The sequence below is a fragment of the Leptonotus elevatus genome, chromosome 17 (genome assembly GCF_054856555.1).
Source record: "Leptonotus elevatus isolate MCC_2025b chromosome 17, RoL_Lele_1.0, whole genome shotgun sequence".
Classification (NCBI taxonomy): Eukaryota; Metazoa; Chordata; class Actinopteri; order Syngnathiformes; family Syngnathidae; genus Leptonotus; species Leptonotus elevatus.
In genome coordinates this window covers 2,346,802-2,369,441 of record NC_141255.1, presented here as the reverse complement: position 1 = coordinate 2,369,441, position 22,640 = coordinate 2,346,802, and the positions used below count along the sequence as shown (strand labels likewise).

At 44.8% G+C, this 22,640-nt stretch overlaps 3 protein-coding genes across 5 annotated transcripts; 2 read left to right on the top strand and 1 right to left on the bottom strand.

Moving 5' to 3' along the window:
* The first annotated feature begins 48 nt into the window (after positions 1-48).
* Positions 49-4,564, top strand: eri1 (exoribonuclease 1). The gene is made up of 7 exons (XM_086058624.1): positions 49-391; positions 1,481-1,650; positions 1,741-1,951; positions 2,046-2,129; positions 2,903-3,012; positions 3,089-3,203; positions 4,097-4,564. The coding sequence occupies exons 1-7, from the start codon at positions 317-319 to the stop codon at positions 4,337-4,339; spliced, it is 1,008 nt and encodes a 335-aa protein (XP_085914750.1). The 5' UTR covers positions 49-316; the 3' UTR covers positions 4,340-4,564.
* Positions 4,565-4,578: 14 nt separating this feature from the next.
* Positions 4,579-18,956, bottom strand: LOC147159204 (laminin subunit beta-1-like). The gene is made up of 33 exons (XM_086058622.1): positions 18,821-18,956; positions 18,364-18,539; positions 16,682-16,817; positions 14,991-15,064; positions 14,531-14,719; positions 14,389-14,452; positions 13,830-14,032; positions 13,641-13,761; positions 13,374-13,562; positions 13,135-13,311; positions 12,787-12,899; positions 12,635-12,714; positions 12,431-12,566; positions 12,197-12,355; positions 11,986-12,119; positions 11,789-11,909; positions 11,530-11,716; positions 11,310-11,453; positions 10,996-11,227; positions 10,247-10,410; positions 9,905-10,129; positions 9,599-9,816; positions 9,143-9,239; positions 8,030-8,399; positions 7,054-7,238; positions 6,734-6,975; positions 6,457-6,663; positions 6,238-6,382; positions 5,960-6,167; positions 5,747-5,888; positions 5,490-5,666; positions 5,241-5,400; positions 4,579-5,173 (listed from the first exon to the last, which is right to left on the bottom strand). The coding sequence occupies exons 1-33, from the start codon at positions 18,852-18,854 to the stop codon at positions 5,037-5,039; spliced, it is 5,346 nt and encodes a 1,781-aa protein (XP_085914748.1). The 5' UTR covers positions 18,855-18,956; the 3' UTR covers positions 4,579-5,036.
* ssbp1 (single-stranded DNA binding protein 1) lies at positions 18,372-22,458 on the top strand. Of its 3 annotated transcripts, none has more exons than XM_086058626.1 (7): positions 18,372-19,031; positions 20,476-20,540; positions 20,788-20,845; positions 20,935-21,075; positions 21,503-21,590; positions 21,679-21,767; positions 21,844-22,458. In XM_086058626.1, the coding sequence occupies exons 2-7, from the start codon at positions 20,517-20,519 to the stop codon at positions 21,885-21,887; spliced, it is 444 nt and encodes a 147-aa protein (XP_085914752.1). In that variant the 5' UTR covers positions 18,372-19,031; positions 20,476-20,516; the 3' UTR covers positions 21,888-22,458. The 3 variants fall into 3 exon arrangements, with proteins under 3 accessions (XP_085914752.1, XP_085914751.1, XP_085914753.1); XM_086058625.1 differs by lacking the exon at positions 18,372-19,031 and adding an exon at positions 20,135-20,178; XM_086058627.1 differs by lacking the exon at positions 18,372-19,031 and adding an exon at positions 20,190-20,380.
* The last annotated feature ends 182 nt before the right edge of the window (positions 22,459-22,640 follow it).

Below are 22,640 nucleotides of genomic sequence, written 5' to 3'. Positions count from 1 at the left end.
CTCCACAGGGTGGCGCTGTTTCCTCTTCTGTTTGAACACCAAACCGGAAGTCCACCCAAATGAAAAAAAGTTGAAAATTCATTCATGCTGTGTTCGTTGACAACAGCTGTTGTCTCATTTTAACAATAGCGACATATTTACGTGTTATTAATGCTTTTAAAATAATTTTAGTTACGGCGGTTACAAGTGACGAACGGCGTTTCAAACTCGGAGCGCGCCAATCACTCTTCCTTGGTTAGCTATGTTGTAATGTTTGCTAAGTGAGGCCAATTTCGCTTGGTTTTTATCAATCTTATTGTTTTTTGTATGAATTTAAATGGAGGAGCACAAAGAAAATATTCACGGCAAGGACATGAACGTGAAGCTGTCAAATGGAGACGACGACGATAAGGTTTGTAATGTCCGCTACTTATGTTCGAGTTTAGAGTAATATGTTGCACAACGGGTATGTCTGTGTGTCTGTCCGTTTAGTGTAAAAACAGTACTATAGTTCTGGGGGAGAAAAAAAATCCTGAAGACCACTGCAAGATTAAGCAAAAAATAATAAAAAACTTGAACTTGAATGTCAAGTATTGATTTAGAAGCCAACTCTGCTTGCTTTGCTTTTGCCAAAATCATAAAGACGCGCCAGTTTTTGTTTTATTTTTATGTTGGAGACGATTTGTTACCATAAATGTACAATTTTCAAGTGATCTTCTAGCAAGGATGAGAGATTTTGTGAGTTAGAAGTTGCACTGTCCTGGAGAATCAGAATCCATTTTTATTGACTAAGTAGATTGAAACAAGCAAAGATTTTGTCTGTGGCAGTAGCAGTAAAAACAAAAAAGATACCCTGAAAACGTAAACATTTTGAACTTTGTGTAAAGTACAGTCTTCAGTGAGTCATAAATTCAATAGTAACTACCGGTAATCAACAAAATAATTATGACAGCGCTACAGCAACAAATACAGTAATAATAATGGTACTTTGGAGATGTTGTATTTTATTCTTTAACGTTTTACTCTCCTTGAAAAATACTTGCTTATTTACGAGACGTCTCTGAATAGCTACACAAGGTCGGTGTGAAGCTCTTTTAAGGTGTTTTTTTCTGAAAAATTAGACGTCTTCTTTTCCATCATTTGTGCATCTCCTTTTCCTTTGATGGTTTTAGGAGCGCCTTCCAAATTCAATTCAATTCAATTAACTTTATTTATCTCCCAGGCAGGGGCAATTAAGAAACAGCAACAACTGAGCAACATTACATTTAAAAGAGAATAAAAAGAATATATAATGTTTCCAATAGTGCCGCTCTACAGTGCGAAGTAATACGGTATTTAAAAATAACACCAAACTAGTTAAACGCTGATTAGACAATAACCGTTAACATGATGTCAAAGCTGGAGATGACCGCCTCCAAATTCGGTATGCAGGAAAAACCCCGTAAGTGTCCATTTGAATTTCAATTACTAGTCAACTGAGTGTGTGCTCTTAATTCTTCAGGTTAAGCCCAGCAGCACCATCTGTCCCAAAGAAGACGCTCCTCCTCAAGCGTCCAACAGTGACTTCAGCCATCCCGTGTACAAGGAGATTGCCTTGGCCAACGGTCACATCAACCGCATGTCCAAGGAGGAGCTGCGCATCAAGCTTTCCCAGCTCAAGTTGGACACCAGGTAGGAACAAACGACTTGACGACTCGTCCACAGGAGAAGCGGCGCTCACGACAGTGTCGCGTACGTCGCTTTGGTGTTTTGTCGACGCAGAGGAGTAAAGGACGTGATGAAGAAGCGACTGAAGAGCCACTACGAGAAGCAGAAGCTGACGGCCGCCGACTGCGGGCCGGGAGACGTCTTCTACGACTACATCTGCGTGGTTGACTTTGAGGCCACGTGCGAGGAGGACAACCCGCCGGACTTCCTGCACGAAATCATCGAGTTCCCCATGGTGCTCATCTGCACGCATACCTTGGAGATTGTAAGAGGAATACATTTTATTTTTTATTTTTTTTAACAAAGACTCTTCTCCATCACTAAGTGCCTTAATCACGTAACACTTTTTATCTCCTCAGGTGGGAACGTTTCAGGAATATGTCAAACCCAAATTTTACCCGACACTGTCAGATTTCTGCGTGAAGCTCACGGGAATAACGCAGGTCTGTTTTTTTTTTCTCTTTTGCGATCTCTTCAGTGTCTTAATAATAATAATAATAATATAATAGTAAAAAAATTACAATTCTTAAACCTGCAGTTCAAAGCTTTGAGTGTATAGAAGAATTCAAAGCATGGTCATATTGAATCTATATCTGCCACACAGAATGGACATATTTAGTGCAGAGGTGCTTCTAAATGCACAGGAATTGGCCTAAAAAAAGTCTTCCATTTGTTTTTGTTGAACCCGCAGATACCGTGTACATCCTCCAACATAGTGGTTCACTCATTCATTTTACACATTAAAGCTTTGGTGGACTTAAAGCAACGCTAAGGAACTTTCCGTTTATGTTGATTATGGCGGCGCCATATGAATAAAAGCGGTAATGTTATGCCTCAAGGAAGACCATATTTCCCATGAGGACAAGTGCATTGTGTCATTTTTGAGCTCACGCCAGCGAGGGAAAGTTGATCCTTATCTGGGTAGCTTTCCTTTTTGCGTTGACATTAAAATTGACTACCGTCTTAAGAAATGGGGAAATGGGGAAGTGACGTTAGTAATTTTTTGTATGGCAGTGTTCCTACCATCCTCCTCAAAGTTGCTTAGTGCCAGTAAAAAATGATACAGCCCCCTCAGGCCATGGCAAAGGGAGCATTTCAACTCGTTTTAAGTCCATGTTTCATCAGAAGTGTTATGAAAATATTTTATTACGGTTGAAAAGTTCCTTAGTGCTACTTTAAATAGTCAATTGTGGATATTTGTGTTTTCATGCACAAGGACCAGGTGGATGCGGCCAAGTCTTTTCCGATGGTCCTGAAGCGAGTTGTGAAGTGGCTTGAGGAGAGGGAGTTGGGAACTAAGTACAAATACACGTTCCTCACCGATGGGTGAGTGTCGCGCTTTTGTTTTCATTTCACTGAAGCTTTTGTTGGAAGCTTGACAACTTTCTCTTGCCTTGTCTAGCTCGTGGGATATGAGCAAGTTCCTCAACATCCAATGTCGTGTCAGCCACATCCGATACCCGCAGTTTGCCCGGAAGTGGATCAACATACGCAAGTCCTACGGCAACTTCTACAAGGTTTGGAATTTGACATAGATGCGCAGACCTCCAACTGTTAATAATAGTGTAAAAATTGGGAGGGTTTATTATTATTATTATTATTATTATTATTATTATTATTATTATCATTGAGCATTTGTGGCAATATACAAAATACAGACATGTTGAAAACTTGAATATGAAATGACAACATTATACAAAATCTCTGAAATATATATCTTCTGCTTTAAAATACAAAATATTTTTCTTGCTTTAAAAAAAGAAGAAGCTAGTTTTCATTGTCAATGCTCAACATATTCATGACAAACAGAAGAATTGAAATGCCCTTCCTGGCTCTCTAGTAACAAAACTTTCGCTATATAAAAAATAGAACTAAGATGTAAACTCTCTCTATATAAAACAGAATTAAAACATAGAATATTTAAAATTTGTAGAAAGAGTTACATATAGAGTGCATTAGTTCTATGTTGTATAAAGTAATACATCTTCCCGATTTTCGACATCTTTTGAGCATTTTAATGATAGTTTTTGTGTCATTCTTTTAATTAAAGGGGAGGTCAACCTGAACCATTTCTTCACAATAATATGTTATATGTGACCTCACTAGTCTTATTAACCATAATACAGTATTTAGACTAGTGGGGCTGTATAGAAAACATTCTTGTCAAGAATTCTTTTGGGTGGGTTGACTTCCCCTTTAAGTAGCTAGCCACTTGAAATCTTAGCAGTATGCCGAACGGCCAGCAGAGGGAGACAGGTACATGAGAACATTGATTTATGTCCTCAGTCACCATTTTTCTACAAGTAAATCAAAAAGGACTTCCCACCCGTGCAATCTGGAAGCCGTCGGCGCGGGTCCTCTTGGTGCTTTTGACAGGAAGCCAGTAACTCGCTGTGTTCCTCGCCAAAAGGTTCCGCGCACACAGACCAAGTTGAGCACCATGCTGGACAAGTTGGGTTTGCAGTACGAAGGCCGCCCCCACTCGGGCCTGGACGACTCGCGCAACATCGCCCGCGTCGCGCTGCGCATGCTGCAGGACGGCTGCCAGCTGCGCGTCAACGAGCACATGCACGCCGGCCAGTTGCTGCCCGTCCCCAGCTGCGCGCCTATGGAGGGAGCCCCGCCTCCTCGCTGGCCAGGCACCCGCAAGTAGGGAGACACCGGGACGTGCCGATAATGAGGTTTTTTTTTCCTTCTCTCTCATCTTGACACTTTTTGGGGTCACACACCGCCACAACACCAGCACGGAATGAATCCGCACGTGATGCTGCGACATGTCCATAGACAGCATTTCGTTTGGTCAGAATGTGAGATGTAAACATTGTTTTTTTTTGTATGATCTATTTCATCAGGAATAAACACTGCTGCTAAAAGTGGTTGTGGGTCTAACTTTATTTAGAACAAAACAAAAACTTTCCTATAATTGCTTCAAATGCTTCAATGGTTTTATTTAGGAATAAAAAAAATATATTTTTATTTTGCTTGTACGGAAAATACATGTTTTTGGTTAAGTATGAAACACAAACTCATTCCAAGAGACCTCAAACATTTGATCAATCTTATTAATACTGTACCTCTTGGTTCATTTAGTCATATTATAAACTACACTACTCACAAAAAGTAGAGGGATATTCTTCTTTGAGTTGAAATTTCAGCCCGAAAGCCCAATAGCCCAAACTTTTTGTGAGTAGTTTCTGCTCAATTGTTCACACTTTGGTTTTGTGGCACCGAGGTCCGTTTGGTGTGTAGTGGTTTCCTTCGCGACTCCCACACTGCAGAAGAGTCAAAATGGCGGCCACGGCTGCCTCACCGGTCAGGTCACATGTCCGCTCGGGCCCCCTTTGCTCATCTCACAGGCACGTGCTGTACTGCATCACCTTGTGACTGATGTCGTCCAGGATGCGGCGGGCGGCCACCTCCAACTCCGCCATCTCTGTGGCTTTAGCCTCGAGGATTCTCTGGTTGTCCTCGTAGGAGCTCTCCAGCTCTGCGAGCACAAAAAAAATGGTCATTTAAGACTTTGTAAATTATGGTAAGCATGACTGCAAACTGACCTTGCAGTCTCTTCAGCTGGCTGCTGCTCTGGGCCAGCAGCTCCCTTGCCTCCTGCTGCAGCTCGTCTGCTCGTCTCCTCGCCTGCAGCACCGACTCCCCCTTGTCCTCCACCAGGTCCTCCACCACCTCCAGCTTGTCCTTCACCTCCGTGTCAAACTCCTTCACAGGCGCAGACTTGTGCGTCACACACACACAGAGAGAGCGAGAGAGACTTAATTCATGTGAAGCGGCGTGTTTGTGCGCGCCACCTGCTGGGCCTCGTCAGCCGCCTCCTTGGCACGTTGGCTGATCCAGTCGGCCGTCTCCGCCGTGCTGTTGACCTCCAGCTCGTTCTGCCGTAGGAGGCCAACCTCGCGCTCCAGCTGCAACAGCCGGCCCGTGGTATTTCCGAGACGCTGCTCCGACGCCGCCGTCTCGGAGTCCACCTGAGTGTCACACACACGTGTGGATGTCTCACAAAAAAAAAAAAAGTGTGACCACCACACGCTGCAGATATGATGCTCACAGAAAGTAGCAGGTCCAAAGTTCCCTTTGTGTTGTTCCGGGCCAGTTGGATGGCATCCATGGCAAGGTTCTGAGCGCGCTCAGTCTCGTCCAGAGCCATCTGCACCACTTCTGACCGCTCCTTCAAGTCTGACCCGTACTTACTGGAGGACAGACGAGAGCGGATCAATACTCAGGGTTCAAGTCTCATTCCCAGTTATCCCGCCCTTCTTACTTGGCGGCCTCGGCCTGCTTCAACAGCTCCTCCGCAGCTTTCATGTCGCCGGCGCTTTGGCTGAGGATGCTCTCCACGTTGGTCAGCGCGCTGACCTTCTCCTTGATTTCCCTGGTCAGCTCATGCAGCTTCTGCGTCGACGTGGGCATCTCCAGGGCTAAGACCTCATTGGCGACCGCCTCAATGACTGATGCGTTGGCCTTGTCGCCTGCGCAGTTAACGACGGGCCTTTTTAGAGATGTTTTGTTTCGGATGATTATTGACGCAGCGTCACTCACTCGTGAGCAGGTCTCTTATGTCTTTGATGAGGCTGCGTAGTTTCTCGTTGCTCTGCTCCACTCGCTCTTTGCTCTGGTTGGATTTGATCAGCACCTGCTGGGCGTTAACTTTGGCCTCCCTTGCTCGGTTGCTGGCCTCCCACACCTGAAACCAAACGTTGTCTTTCCTGAAACAACCTCAGCGAAAAAATGACGCATGTTGCTGACATGTCCACTAACCATCCTGGAGAGCTTGTCCACCTCCTGCATGGCTGCCAGGATTTCCTCGTCCAGCTTCTTGGCTGACTTCAGAGCGTTTTGGGATGTCACAACGAGGCCTTTGCATCCTTCGCCACCACACTGGGGGGCACCCGCCACACCCGCGCAGCCCAACCCGCCGCACGGAGAGCCGGTGCACTCGTCGGCTTCAGCCGCACCACCGCACATCTTCAGAAGACGAAACGAGCGACTCGTTTCTTGAGAATGTTTGAGAAAATATCCCGTTGTGAGTTCTTACCGTATCGCTGAGAGGCGACAGATCCAGTTTCTCCAGCTCGTTCTTGAGCTTGTCCAACTTCTGCGTGTTTCGCTGGTGCTTGCGGTCAAACTCCTTCTGGCCGCCACTCAGCTTCTCCTCGGTCACCTTGCGAAGCGCCGCAGACCGCTCCACGGTGTTCCCAGGATCACTGCTGGAGGCATTGACTCTGATTTCCGCTATCACTGACTCCTCGTTTGCCTCTATGATGGTGTTCATTGCGCCTAAGGAATAAAACCCACAGGAGCACATCAAGTTGTTGTGCTGACCATTTTGAATGTTGAAGTCAGTTGAATTTTCACCCTGTAAATTGGCGTTCTTGGCATCGTACACCTGCTGCCGGAGCTCCTGGACACGGCGCTGCAACTGGTTTGCGTGCTCCGTCAGCTCGTCCAAGTTGGTGTCGGTGGTATTGGCATCACTCTGGAGGACATTCAAGGTCTCCTCTGTTGTGTTAAGCTTCCCGTCCACGTAGGACATGACGCCGCTGAGGAAGAGATTCCAATTGGGGCGTGAAAAAACTTTTACCCCAATATGGTGTATTTTGTCCAAAATGTGGACACTTTGTAAGTGTGATAACCAAGTTGTTTATAAATTATTATTATTATTATTTTTACTTTCCACCACTCAAAATGTTCATTGGCATCAGACTTATCTATACATAAGTAGTTTTTATATATTTATTTATTTTTGATGTCCTCTATAGACTATAAAAGCAATAGTGTGCAATCAGCAATATAAACTATAATGTATATAAATACATTTTGTCCAGAATTGTCACTTTGACCTCGCACATGCACACACACATACTCATGTGCACGTGAGTGCTACTGCATCAGCACACACACACACACACACACACACACACACACACACACACACACACACACACACACACACACACACACACACACACACACACACACACACACACACACAGGCCTGTTCTATCAATCCCGACCATGCCGGCTTGTTTTGGCGCAACTATGGTCACGTGGCAGACATATGTCAGCTCAAGCAAAAATAATAAGTAGCTCTCTAGCGTCACATGGTGGATTATGGCTTTTAAGACTCTCAATTCAAATATTTTTCACCTTTAGTTGAGGTCCCACTGAAGGGATAAATTGGGTAATCATGGGAAATGCACTATAACACATCAGGTGCACAGTGCATCAGAAAAGGTGCAAAATTATGATTTATAATGGGAGTAAAGGGCCCAAATGTTGTACAAATACAATTAAAAGACTTAATGGATAGGATCTGTGTGTGTGGACATACGTGATCTGGTGCATTAGGTCCTGGATCTCCTCTAGCTTCATGACTGCAGGGTTCATCTCCACGATCTCCTTGACAGCCTTGATGTTGGTCTCCAGGCTGGTTACTAAGTCTTTGTACGGTGCTGTTACGCCACTTGTCTGCAGCTCCGTCACCTTTGCCTCCAGTCGTCGCGTTTGGTTTGTCAGCTCTTCGACCACAACGTCCCATGTGGCGAAGCACTGGTGACAAGGCTGGCAATCGGGAAACTCCCCCTGATAGCCCCTGGCGCATTTGTCGCACCGTGGGCCAGACACGCTCTCCACACATGTGCAGTGTCCGGTCGCCCGATCACATTGCTCGCTGGAAATCCCGCGAACGTCGCAGTCACAAGCTGCAAAAAAAAAAAGGAGGACAGACAAATAAAGACCGCAGTCATGGAGACATCTCCTCAGGGAGAAAATGGAGCTTCAGCTTTTCCTGTAAATAAACGACATCATCCTGACCTTGAAGGTCAAGCTGACCCCCCTCCTTTACTGCCCCACAAGCTTGCAAAAGAAGTTAAGAGTGAAGGAATGCAGGCTTCTTTTTCTCTTTATTTGCCTGATGGTAGACGTTTTAAGGTGAAATAGGTTTGGAACGTGCGCGGGGGCAGGCGCCTCCTGTAAATCACAATTTACAGACAAGTTGGACTTTGAAGCCGGTCGTTAACAGCGCCTCTCAAATGTGGACGCTTGAACTGATGACTTCAATCTGTATGCTCAGTACCAGCCAGCAGTCCCGCGTAGAGTTTTAACAGCTTGGATTAACCTTGTAGCGGGAAAAATCGTTAAAGGATTCATAGGTCTTGTGGGTGTTCCTTGGATGACGAAGAAGAAAAAATCGGAGAATCCTGGGAGTTCTTGCACATCTGGTTCTCATGAACAGAGAACACAAGGTCATTGCCGGAGCCAGCAGCCCATTTGAGTGTTGTCTCATGATACCACTTAGCTCCTCAAGGGGCAAAAATTAGACTTTTAAGTCTATAAACTCTCGGTTGAAAATAGACTGAATAGCCTTAAGAACACCACATGGGGGTGCAAAATGATTCTATTTGTTCATCAACTGGTATGAAGGGACGAGGAGTTTTTGCCATACCGTGACACTCGACTTCTGGATTCCCCCAGAAGAGCTCCCTGCATTCCCGACACGCCCTGCCACCAAAACCTGGTTGACACGAGCATCGTCCTGTCACCTAGAAGCCAAAGCAAACACTTTTACAATATAGTACAAAAGTGGACTGTCTTTGTATCAACACGCTGACCACAATGGACCTTTGTACTCCTATTGTGTATTCACGGGACTTCCTTCCTCTGATGGCGTGCAGCCATGACCAAAAAAAGATACTTGATGTCTGTGCAGGCTTGTGTTCCCATTTAGCGTGTGTGTGTGTTTGAGCAAAACATCAGAGTGCAAAGAGAGAGCAGCAATTCCCATCCAGCTGGACTCTGAACATGAGAACATTTCACAAGCACCACCCACCCTCTTATGATTACCGTACATAGGGTCACCACAATACTGTCATTGAGAGTTTTAAGGATTCACAATACAGACCTCGTCACAGGAGGAGCCAAAGGAGTGGAGCGGGTCACAGTCACAGTGCTGGCAACCCGTGCCGCTCGCCATGTTCCATGTGTCCTGAGCGCAGCGCTCGCAGTTCTGGCCCACCACGTTGGGTAGGCAGACGCATTGGCCGCTGTGCTGGTCGCACTGGCACTCGTCTGGCAGTGGACACGCATGTGGTACTGTGCCCGCGGGCTGGCACATGCACTCTGCAAGACAACCAGCCAAGCTTAACGAGAATTTGAGGGAAGAGCATTCGTCGATGATCGCCAAACGCTTAACTTTTTTGCCACTCACTTCTGCAGTTTTGAGTGGCAGCGTTGCCATAGTAACCAGTTTTGCAGTGCTGGCAGGCATAGCCATCCGTGTGGTACAGACACTTGAGACACGAGCCTGTACGAGCATCACAGGACCCGGGGTCTTGCATGTTAATGTTGCCGTTGCACTGGCATGCCAAACAACGCCCGCCGGGCACCGGCGGATTGCCAAAGTGACCCGGGGCACACTCATCACACCTGGCACCTAAAGGAAGCGGTAGGAGAAAACAAAGGAGCTTTCAAGCCATATTGTATTACAGAGCATTTTGCACACTTACACAAAAACAAATGTAATTGTCACAATATAATGTGTGTGCTATACCTTTGTAACCAGCGCTGCACACACACACCAGATGGTCTGTCCCGTCCTCCATGTAGCAGCTGTCAGCAAACTGACGTGCACTGCGCGGGCCGTCGGGGCACAAGCAGGGGCGACACTGGCTGCCGGAGCCCAATTCAGGGTTACCGTGGTAACCATTCAGACATCTGTAAGGTTAAAGCGACGGCATTAGATTCACTCAGTTGGGTCAAAAATAACTTAAAATTGGGTCAAAAGGGGACCAACTCAACTTTTTGGGTTATTCAATTAAAACGACACAAAATTTGGGAGGCGTTGTGGGTTATTATTGTAATTTGTACCCAAATTTTTGGTTGAATAATTCAAAAAGTTGGGTTGTATTTTTCACCCAATTGATTTGGGGGTGGGGGGATGGTCATTTTACCCAACTTTTTGGGTCAATTGAATAACCCACAAAACAACCCAACAAACCGGGTTGCTTTGTTGGTTATTATTTCATCTGACCCAACGTTTTGAATTCGCATTCAAAAAGTTGGATCGGTTCATATTTGACCAAATTCAGTTGGGTTATTCAATTAACCCAAAAAGTTGGGTCAAACGAATAAATCACAAAATAAGATTTGTGGATTATTAATTTAATTTGTTTAATAACTCAAAACTGGGTCGGTCTATGTGAACCCAATTTGGGTTATTTTTGACCCAACAGTTTTTAGAGATTTTCATTGAGCAAATGCTCAGGAAATAACAATCGCCCCCCCACCCCCCCACTGTACCTCTCACAGTAGTGTCCGGTGGTTAAGTCTCTGCAGCCTTGACACTCTCCGGTCTCGGGATGACAAACGTCACTGTGGCCATTACATTGGCACGGTCGGCAATTAGGGAACCCCCAAAAACCCGGTAGACAGTGAGCACACTGGCGCCCTGTGGCCCCAGGAACGCATGCGCACTGCCCGGTTGTTTCGTGGCAAAGTGCGCCAATTGACCCTCGAGGGTCACATTCACAGACTGAGGCAAGAAAATGCAAAGTGTTACCACGTCTGGAAGTAAACAAGCAGGAGAACCTCCTAAACTTGTACCAAACACTTACGCCTGCATCCGACGGGGCTGAAGAGGAAGGTGGCGGGGGCGCAGTGGGCACAGTTCCTGCCGACCACTTTGGGTCGACAGTGACACTGACCTCCACTGGGCTCGCACACGGCGCTGACGGAACCTTGCGGGTCACACTCGCATGCTGGGAAACAAAACAATGTTTGTGAAGCTCATTTCTGTTGTTCCAGAAACAGGATTATTTTTGTGGCCAAACGTACGCATGGCTCCTTTGTGAAGCAGTGCCGAGACGCTGAAAATGTACTCGTTACAGATGTCTGTCATTGGGCTCTTGACCACGCTCTGGCTGCTCTCCAGGCAGCGGTAGCGCTGGAACGTATCCCACGCTGCATCGCCCTCTGTGCCCAGGAATATTTCCAGCTCCCGGACCCGGGGCATCAACACCAGCTACAAAGAGAAACGGGAATCATGCTGAACATGTCTCAAGGCTTGCATTGCTGATGCTTCAGTGAAACTTACAGAATCTATGAGCGTATAAGGGCTCTGCATGTCGCTGTAGGATGAGTAGAGCGGTAGGCTGAGGTGGACTGTGTAATTCTGCCCCTTCTCAAAACACACGGGCGTGGGCAGTAACACATGTCTGCGGGAAGCAGGAAGTAGGTGGTGAGGTGGAGGTTCATTTTGAGTTTATAGATGGACGCTATAGGTCGTGGTACCTTGAACCAGCTGGCAGAGAGACGTACTGCTCGTCTCCATCACCGATGGAATTACCACAATGGGTAGAGTAATTGGGAGGGTTGAATACGGGACGTTGGACTCTGAAATCAACCTGCTCCCACTGCTCTGGAAGCTGCGGTCAAGCATCAGTTCTTGGTCACTCTCAGTGATTAAAAGCATAAAAGTCAGTTGAAACAAAGTGAAGCTAACCTGTGGCTCGTAGCGGACGAGAACATCGTAGTCCATGGAGTCAGGGATGTCGTCTATGTTAAACTCTATATAGGCTCCCTCCGGTACGTTAGCAAAACCCATCCCAGTCCATGTGGGGCTGCGATCCAGAGGGTATGGTCTATGGACCACTGACACACCCTGTCAGACAGGCACTCGTTTTTAGATGTTAATGCTCTTTAAAACAAAATGTTGGTGGGGTCTTGGTGTGCTCACAGGTCCATGTTTGGCGTCCTCGGCCTCGTAGGTGTAGTGGTCCAGAGCGATGAAGTAGAAGCCGGACTCAAGTTGGTTGCAGCGCCGGCCGAACATGTGTTCCATGCATTCGCACTGTCCAGACACCGGGTCACAGCTGTGGAATGTCACGGTCAGGAATTATTTCTTTTGTTCACTACTGTAATAGAGAATTAGTGGCCGTACTTATTGTTGATGGCCCCTCCCTTGTCGCAGTCACAAGGTCTACATCCATCCATGTCATTGGAAAGACCCCAGTGTTGTGGCTATGGTAGAACACATTAGTCAGAAAAAGACTGACTGGGAGTGACAGACATGAACCCACTTAGGCTTCCTACCAGACACTGGTCACATTCATGTCCGGTGACCAGGCGCTTGCAGAAGCACCTTCCTGACTCCGAGTCGCAGGAGTTGCTTCCCGGCAGTGTTCCCAGTGGGTTACAGGCGCAAGCTGCGAGAGATGAGAATGGGGAAATCATGGTCAAGCTTGGTCATGGGAAGTACTCTCTGTGGACGAGGACACATCTCTTCGGTTGTCTTCTTCTTAGCAAGACAGTTTAGACAACTTTGTGGGAACAATGGTGGTTGGCAACACTTTTTCTGTATCCTATAGCTTCACTTCCCACTTCCTGTTTAACCAGGAAACCCCAATACTTAAGTCCATACAGTTGATTTGGTGTTCCTACCCAGGCAACCATGCGGGCCTTCTCCTAATCCATAGTGTCCATGTCTGCAGTGGTCGCAACGCATCCCCTCAACATGTGCTTTGCAGCGACACTGGCCTGAAATAAGTCCGGCCGCCACATCTGTCCTGGCATCGCAAAGCCCCCCTTGCAGGGATCCCACCGGGTCACAGTTACAAGCTGCGGAGAAAATTCTGATTAGAGATGACTTCAAGCAGTGAACAACGGCAAGGTTAACGTACGCTCGCAGACATTGGGGTCCCGCAGGTCTCGGTTTGGGTGCTGATAAAAGAAGGGAGCACACTGCTCGCACTGGCGGCCCACCGTGTTGTGCTGACAGTCGTCGCACACGCCGCCGCTGACGTTTCCTGTGGTCATGTAGACGGCCATATCGAAGTGGCAGGAACCGGAGTGCTGGTTACACTCGCACCCTGGAGAGGAGACGACAGGGTGTGTCCGGGTTTTGGTGTTCTTTTAGGAAGGTTGTTAGAGGTCGTTCCAAGTCTTACTCTTGCAAGCATTCGTGTTGCGGCCCTTGGCAGGTCTCCAGGGGTGGTCATGATAAAAGTCCTTGCATCGCTCGCAGTTGAGGCCCTCTGTGTTGTGGTTGCACACGCACCGCCCGTGAACCTACACAACACACACTCATCAGAACGCATCCTTGTTGTTGACGCTGGATGACCACGCGTGCCACCCACCATTCCCTCGGACCCCGTCTGTGCTCCGTCGATGGGGGCGCACTCTGAGGCATGTCCGTAGCAGAAGCAGTTGCCCCGGACAACCATGTCATAGAGGGCGTAGTAGTACTTCTCGGTCACCTCCTTGCGCCAGTCCAGCAGGTTGTCTCCCAGTGTGTGCAGTTTCAGGAAGTTGACACGCAGGTTGGTGATCTTCAGCATGTCTGCAGACCAAACAACACGCCACTTATAGAAAACGGGCCCTCAACAGGCTTCTGATTGTCTGAAGTTGAGTTCTGTTTAGGAGCTACAGGTTTTCATGTTGACAAGAGGTTTTTAACGTTGTGGACAAAGATTGTTTTGAGTCGGGGTGGGGGGGGGTTGAAGTCATGTGTACATGGACATATCCGCCACCACATGCGAAATTCCTTCCCAGCGATTTCCTCCCGTCTGACCTCATTCCCCAGACTGCATTTGCTGGAATTTTCTGATCCCTTCCTGGAGGGGTACGAAGAAAGTGCCCTGCTCTCCAGTGGGGTCAGCAGTCAAGTGAGATGAAAGTATCTCAAGAACATCTTACTCTGAATCCTCAAGCTGTACGGATCGTCGATCTCAAAGGCAGGGTCCAACACCCGGAATATCACCTGGGAAGGTGAGGGAATATCCATTTGATTCCTTCAGTGACATCACACGCTTATTTCATTTTGTTTCATTAAACAGACCTCTCCCTCGGTGGAAGGTTCGATGTCTGAGTAGTGCGAGTCGCAGATGATGTCGTCCACCTTGACCATGGGCCCTGGGGACACGCCGGGGAATGCCGTCCGGCAATCGTAGGCAAAGTAGCGGTACACCTCCCACGTCTTCCCGAAGTCCATCGAACGCTCGATCACCATGGCGGCCGGTCGGAACGTCTGAAGGTAAGTGATAAAACCGCAGAAGGTCACGCGCACATACGCAACACATTGAAATGTCGGGTGATGTCACAAGGCAGCATTAGTCCAGCTGGCTGCCATCACCCTGATGGAATGATACCATTTTACGCCTTGCTCTCTTCCCATCACTCAGCCACATTCCTTTGCCACAGCTGGCCCTCGCCGACTATCTCACGGGACCCTTCCCACCATCGATGTATACACGTGTAAGTGTGCTAATGTGTGTGATTGCGAGTTTGAAAAGCGGCACCTTGAAAGTCATGATGAGGTGAGTGAAATGAAACTCTGCCTCCAGGTCCAGCTTGATGGTCACATTCTCCGCACCTGTGCACAGGAAGTGAATAATGACACTTCTTGTGTGGAGCGGCGACACGCAGCTGGCGCACTTCCTCTAACTCACATTAACACATTTGAAATATGTAGCACACATCTGTGCTCTCAAATCTAAACACACACCAGTATGATTAACTACCTCTGCCAAGGGGGCTATTTGATGATGTCATAGGAAGTTTATGGAAAAAGCAACTTGGGTCTGGTAAAAAAGGATGCGTATTCTAAATATTACAAATAAAATAGCTACATTTATATCCTAAACTCATTTGCTCCCAAAAACATATAAATAATGTATATTTTAAATGTTTAAGTGTCCCAAAGACATATTTATACGTTTGTTTGTTTTTACGCTAGAACATACAAGAAGGCTTTGATGCAGCCTCTGAACTGCAAAGAATGGTTGAAGAAATGGTAGTTATTACACAAACGGCCAGCGGGTGGCAGCAGAGCAAAGGAAATTAACCAGGGCCATGTTGAAAAATAACCTCAATTACTCACATTTCTAATGAATGTAATGATGAAGCTTAGCTGTATTCTAATACTAATTGCTGCAAAACGGAAACAGATATAAAAAAAAAAAATCCTGATAAAAGAAGAGACTTTAATCTTTTGTTTGGTAGTATTCCATGTTTTTATAGCAATAGAACACAATATTCTGTGGGCCTGGCAAAATCTGTCAAAATCCAGTAAAACAGCCTGGAGCGAAGGGGATTGCTTCTGTGAAAATGGCTGGAAGTGAATACGTTAATATTTACATTTATTTATTTTATAAATTAATAATGCATGTAATAATTATAATTTACTATTATTAAGATTGGAATAATTACAGGAAATTAATCACAATATTAGCAGACATTTATATAAAAAAAAATTGAAAGTAAATAACATTATAGTAAAACAATCATGTATTTTGTAGTATGAAGATAATGCAAAAAAAGTTGATATATAATTATGAGTATATAATTATTATTATTGATATGTATTTAATAATTATGCAATATATTTTTCATAGAAATATAATATATATTAGAATAAGACTACCAATATAAAAAAAAGGGAGAGAGAGTAAGTGTGCTATAATAATATATAACACACAGTCGGACACAATGCAGTAGTGCGAGTAATCTTGGCCAGGCCACTGCGAGGGAATTAGGAAATCCCAAACGAAACAAACGAAACAAACGATGCATTTGCAGTTTCCTGCTGCTTAGCAGCCATCTGCTGCGCTGGCTGCTGATCTTCTCTCAGACTCATTCCCACCACTCCCCACAAAAAAAAAGCAGATGACGGGATTCCTACTTTCGACACACTTAAACATGCAGCATTCATCGCGCATCTGTTCCCATACATTAGCCAGAGATTATATAGATTTATCGCCTGTCTGGCTTACACACTATTCAGTGCGATTGCTGCTGCACTCGCTGATGAAGATCTTCCATGTTGTCAAAAGTGGACTGGTGTCTCATTATCACACCAACCTGATGTGCACTTTGAAGGACACACACCTGTTTCTCACCAGTGCGCTCCGCCCCGGAACTCCCCCACTGTGATCCCTCATCTTCTCATTAGGCGGCTTCTCACGGGAACACCGCGCCCGCTCCAACTCACCGTTTTGCGACTGCCACCACGTCTTGAAGCGGTTGGGGCCGAAGGTGGTGACCGCGTTCTCGATGGTGTGGCTCAGCGGGTGGGCATCCTCGTCGTACGGGTCCCTGGAGTCGCACAGGAAGCAGTTGGTCTCCTCCTGGTGCCGGATTTTTTTTTTTTTAAATTAGAGACATTTGATGTGAAAATGATTTCGCTAGATGGCGCTAGTGCAGTGCTTGCCAACATTTATAGAACAAAAATCACACTCAAGGTTTATAATTGCCTTTTGGTGGTGGTAAAGCACTATGTCTTAGTAAATGAAGCTCCTCAATTCACTTCAACATAGCTCCTTGGCACAAGATGGTGCCTAAATGGCTCTCTTAAGCATGTGCGGCGGCCATATTGGGAAGGTACAAGTGTACATCAGGTCTGCATCTGGCATGTTCCACAATTATTCCCAAACACAGCTGCAGCGCATCGCGGCCGCTGAACGTAAACAAAGTAAATGAGCAAAGTTTACGACAGCACGTCAGCCTGTTCCGTGTCTTTGCTCAAATATCCACACATGAGTGAGGACTTACTTCTACGTTAATGGGAAAAAAATGGGAGAAGAGTTAACAAAATAACCCCTTTGTTCCGCTCTTTTATTGCACATACTTGAAGATTGTGCTCATCCTGGTTTTTCAACCCGCACCTCACAGTGGGTGTCTGTGTGCGAGATTCAAAAAGGACGCCTTTCACGCCGAGCAAGAAGCCGCCACGGGCACTTTGACGGATACAGGCTAACATTTGTGCCGCCGCATAGAGCTTTTTATTGTCGACGGGAGAATGTCTGCACTCCCACTCGTCATGACAGCGAGCAGACGCTCAAGCGTGTGCGCCCACGTAGGCATTGTGATCGAACCCGAACTTACAAATATATTTCATGAATTGTACTGACATGGATCGAGAACATAAGACATGAATCAAAAAGGCCTAATACGTTTAAAATTGACCCAGGCAATTACAACATCATGCATAAGTGAGTAATGTCTCAAATCATTTTTCCTTATTGAGATGAATGCAAATGATTTTAATGTGTTCTAGCCTCCCCTCAAAAACGTTGTAATGTCTTTTTTTAACGAGTATAATGGCATTCTATAATATTATTCTTTATCAAAACATCCGGTAACAATATAATCGAATCAAATTAAAGGTAATTAAATGTTGTTGTTTTGGTCACACTCTGCATCAATTGAATGACCATTGTCCTGATACTTGACTTGGCCACCTGGCGGCAGTAAGACAGATTTACAGTATAAGTACATTATCTCAAGTTTGAGTTCACAAATCAATGTTTATAAAAAAAATAAAAAAAAAACGCACCAAATGATAGCTCGTATCTTAATCGTTATTTGGGCAACTCGTATCTTAAGGCACTACTATGCATAACTTGAATAGTATTTTACAAAAGAATTACTGAAACAGTTACTGATAATGTTTACCAAGCAAAGCAATTTATGAAAAGGTACCAGATAGCTACTTGACTATCACTACAACATCTCCAGGATGTGCTAAACACATAAATCAACCTCCTACAAGAATTCCCCAGCCACGGAATTCTCGTCATACTTTTATGAGGTTGCAATGTTCCAACATAGAAACAAACAGTCAAGATGACCCATTTGGTGCGCGTATCTCCATTTACGTCCATATCTGCTCACCTCCAGGTGTCCCACGATGCAGAAGGTCTCGCCCCCGCGCAGGCCGCAGGTGGACGAGGCGTTGAGCTTGTGGGCGCGTCCGATCAGCAGGTCGCCCGTGGCCGGGTAGCAGCTGCCCTCCGTGCACACGTCTGCCAACTCGGGGGCTTGTGTCCAGGCGGGACGCCACAGCAGCGCTAAGCGGCAGGACATATGACAACATCGGCATCATCATCCCTCTACTGTGTAAGTTATATCCAAAAAAAGTAGCTCATCAACCACACGTCCAGCTCACGAGGAATTCAACTTAAGCTTCCGAAACATCCCGGCTACTGTCAAGACAAGGAAAGTGAGTAATAGCTGGCATGTGGCTTCCATTTAGAGCCATGTTGTTGTTTCCTTTGTTGGCAGTGATGAACAAAACATGGCATTCCCCTCCCAGAGTTGACGCTTCTTAAGTTTTCCTGATAAAACTCACCGAAAGTCGTCCAAATGTGGACGAGGGGCGACATGTCGGAGCTCTGACAGCTTGTCCGGAGTCTTGATGGCTCCTGTGTAAGTGTCTCTCTTTCTGGAAGTTTGTGTATGAAAGCGCAGGAGAAATTCTGAGGCGTGGGAGTTTTCCTTGGAGGAGTCCGCATCCCACCACCACCAGCTCCTCCCAGATGTCAACAGTGCGCCTCCTGCTGGTGAAAATGTTTTTTTTTTTTTTAACACCAGTATTGCTCAATTGCAACATACTTGGGCAACGTAAAAAATTATGGGCTGAAATATGTGCCACCAGAAACTGAACCCGAATGATTTAGATTTGAATTAGAATCGCAAAACTTGAATAATTGCATTGAAAACTGATTTTGAATTACATAAAAAAAGAAATATTAATGCCCAAATGAATTTTTTTGCTCACAGAGGTTGAAGAGTGCTTTTTGATTCAAGGTAGCACTCGGCCCCCCCCCCCCCTTTTTTAAATTAATTTGTATTTTTTTTTATTTTGAATCACTGAATTTAAACGGAATAAATATGTTCTTATTTTCTTGAAAATCATGTCCCATGACTGCTAAGCTGTTTTTGGAACTGGCCCACGGGCTCTTGTGGTCCTTGGGGACTAACTAGTGCCACTTTGGTGAACCCAGATGCATTTTCTCGCACTCAGACATTCCATAAACATGCATGTTTGCGTCATTTATTGTCATTAGTGTGAATCCTGTTTTTTTCCCTCTATGTGCCTAAACATTGACTGTCAAATGCTACATTGTTTGTTCAAATGTACTCTGGGCAACTGGGTTATTTTTATGTCTATTGGATGGCGACCAGTCAGGATGTACCCCACCTGTTACCCAAATTCAGCTGGAATAGACATTTTCACATCCGTGTACCGATTGAGGAAAAGTGCTTTAAAATATATTTATGTTTATTTTAATAACTATTTTAAAATGTGATTTATTTATTTGAGAGTACCCTATTGCTACAGTAAGCAGATTCTTAAAATACATTAAGGACCCGACAATTAATAAAATAATAATTTTAAAGATTTATCTCATTTTTAGATTGTTATTGTCTTATGTGTTACAAGCCCTCAAATCGCACTTGTTTTTAAAAACTAAAATTCAAAGACTCAGTTTTAAAATGTATTCAATGTATCTATATGAAATAGCTTGGCAACCTAATTAAATTTCTATAGTGTATAAACGCTAAATATGTTTTAAAATAATGTTTTAAATGATAAATTGATTAGGTATGTTGTGAAAGCGGAACTTTGATTATACTAAGCGTCGAGTTTCCGGTTCGGGGGACTTTTATCATTGCTGGACCCGGAAGCAGCGTGAGGTTACATTGGTAAGTTTCAAACTTGCGCTCGTCTGTATTGAATACACCTTGTGTTCAACATAAGTATCTATTTAATGAAAATACCCTTCTTTAACATTAAAACTTTATAAACGCGTACAAACGTGCGTTTCGATAGTTGTTATTATCTGTTTATTCAATGGCGCGAGACTGCGGGTACCGCGTACACTCCATGTGATGCGACTGAAAGCTGGTTGTGCGATGTACCACCTAAATATTCCATGTTTTTGGGGGGAAAGCAGCTCCTCCTTAGACCATGAAGTTTTCTTACACATTTTCTATTTGCAGGTTTTCACAGTATACATTGAAGAAAGTAAAACATCGAGAAAATGCTGAGAAGAGCTTCAGTACAGGTGGGACATTTCTGAAAATGTCTTATTTGCATAGTATGAAGGAGTGTTGTTCTGTATCACAAACATAGCTTTGGTTGTTGGGAGTACTGATACAGTGTATACAATTGCAATCAAATATAAAAAAATATATATGTGGAAATAACTACTGAATTAGGAGTATATTTATTTGCACATCAAATCATTTGCATTTATGGTGTTTTAAATGAATTAAGAGTTGTGTGCTGATGTGTCAAATCTACTTTTGCAGGTGTTCAGGCAGCTGGTTAGAAACAACACCACTGACTCCAGCCTCATCCTGGAGAGATGTGAGTGGATGTCGTCCATTCATTTCTGTCTAAAAGCAACTTTAACTCACGTCAAAGTCCGTTGCCATTGTTTCTTGTTTCCCTGGTAGCAATAAATCGCGTCCAGCTGTTGGGCCGAGTGGGCCAGGAGCCTGTGATGAGACAAATAGATGGCCGCAACCCTGTCACCATCTTCTCCCTGGCCACCAATGAAATGTGGCGATCTGGGGAGGGCGAAACCAGCCCGTCAGGTAACTATTGCCGATACTTAACATCACACATGGCGAGAGAGACTCCCCTTCCCAATGACCAGATCTGCCAGCCCTCTAGAGGGTGCTGTTACTCAAGCTATAAATATTGAAATCAACTTTTGAAATTAAACAACCTCATTCATCCCTTTGTGTTCAATATTTACGTGAAATCTAAATGTTAAAAATCCCATGCATATATATTTTTGTTACTCTATATGTTCATTTTAGGGATGTCAAGAAATGTCATCACCTGCTCCCAGTGTTGTCTTTATTAGAGCAGCAGTTTTGGATTTCATACAAGTAGCCATAAAAAGTCTTAAATATTGATCCCCTGGTCAAATAAATCGATACTCGTCAAATCCAGTTATTGCCTAAAAATGATGAATGCAAATTTCCATTTCCATGTTGTCTTGTTTTGACGCTCCAGGTGACATCAGCCAAAAGACAACGTGGCACCGTGTGTCTGTCTTCAAACCTGGTTTGAGGGATGTGGCCTACCAGTACATCAAGAAAGGGTATGGATTACTTAGTAGTTTGTATTTAGTGACAAGTAATTTAAAAACAAAAAGTTTGTTATTTTACTCCCTGGGTTGGGTCTTGCAGGGCCAGAATTTTGGTGGAGGGGAAACTGGATTACGGCGAGTATGTGGACAAGAACCAAGTGAGACGGCAGGCCACGACCATCATTGCAGGTTTGGGAAAACAACAACAAATGCAAAGCAACCTTTCCCACACACTTAGCTAAAAAGTTCCCTTCTGTTTTCTCAGACAACATCATCTTCCTGAGCGACAATCTTCGCGAAAGAACATGAAGGCCTCAGCATTCAACACACTTACCCCCCCCCCTTTTTTTTTGTTTTCTTACTTTCTTGAGTTTGTACCAAAAGACACGGACACTGCAGTGACGGCGGTTTTCGTATGACGGTTTGAAGCCACGCAAAATACATGTTGGACTGTTGGACTCGTTCTGCAAGAGAATCACACAACTCTTGTATTGATTTTGAAGTGTTTGTGTACAAAACATCTCAAGGATGCTGCCGGATAAAGCAGGTCAAATGTTAAGAACAATGACAATTAATCCACCCTGCTTTGTTAGAAGTGATTCATAAGTAGGCTTAAAGCCAACAATTTATTGACACATTTGAAGCACACATTTACAGTGTTTCGCTTCTTAGTCATTTGCAAGTTTTCACTCTTATGTGCAGCTGCTGTTTGTGTGTTGCATTTCCTTCCTCCAGTTTAAGTTTGGTTTCAATGTTTATGAGAAAGACTATTAAAGTCAACATTTGTGTTTATGACCTTATTTCACAATGTCGTCGATGTTCACAAAGCTTTAAAGTAGCCAAGTGTTGAGCAAGGTAGAATTAAAATGTTAAACCACCAGTTGTTTTTTTAAGTATTTTTTATTAAAATCAATTTTCAAGAAATATTTTGCTATGAGGTGGGCTGTCGTGGCTGGGGATTATTGGCTGAGGTGGAAGCCGCTTCTCATGGGGTAGCTGAGATGTCAGTCATTTAAGGTTTAAACGAAGGCAACCTAATTGGACGGCAGCTACGCATGCGCA

Bases quoted from the DNA above. Each gene is read 5' to 3' on its own strand.
- eri1 (XM_086058624.1), top strand. From the start codon at position 317: ATGGAGGAGCACAAAGAAAATATTCACGGCAAGGACATGAACGTGAAG. The intron at 1,651-1,740 runs GTAGGAACAAAC...TTGTCGACGCAG, and splicing joins CAGCTCAAGTTGGACACCAG to AGGAGTAAAGGACGTGATGA. The intron at 3,013-3,088 runs GTGAGTGTCGCG...TGCCTTGTCTAG, and splicing joins TACACGTTCCTCACCGATGG to CTCGTGGGATATGAGCAAGT.
- LOC147159204 (XM_086058622.1), bottom strand. From the start codon at position 18,854: ATGTCGCCCCTCGTCCACATTTGGACGACTTTCG. The intron at 12,900-13,134 runs GTAGGAACACCA...CATCTCTCGCAG, and splicing joins AGGCCCGCATGGTTGCCTGG to CTTGCGCCTGTAACCCACTG. The intron at 5,889-5,959 runs GTAAGAAGGGCG...TCTGTCCTCCAG, and splicing joins AAGCAGGCCGAGGCCGCCAA to TAAGTACGGGTCAGACTTGA.
- ssbp1 (XM_086058626.1), top strand. From the start codon at position 20,517: ATGCTGAGAAGAGCTTCAGTACAG. The intron at 20,846-20,934 runs GTGAGTGGATGT...TTTCCCTGGTAG, and splicing joins CAGCCTCATCCTGGAGAGAT to CAATAAATCGCGTCCAGCTG. The intron at 21,768-21,843 runs GTTTGGGAAAAC...CTGTTTTCTCAG, and splicing joins GGCCACGACCATCATTGCAG to ACAACATCATCTTCCTGAGC.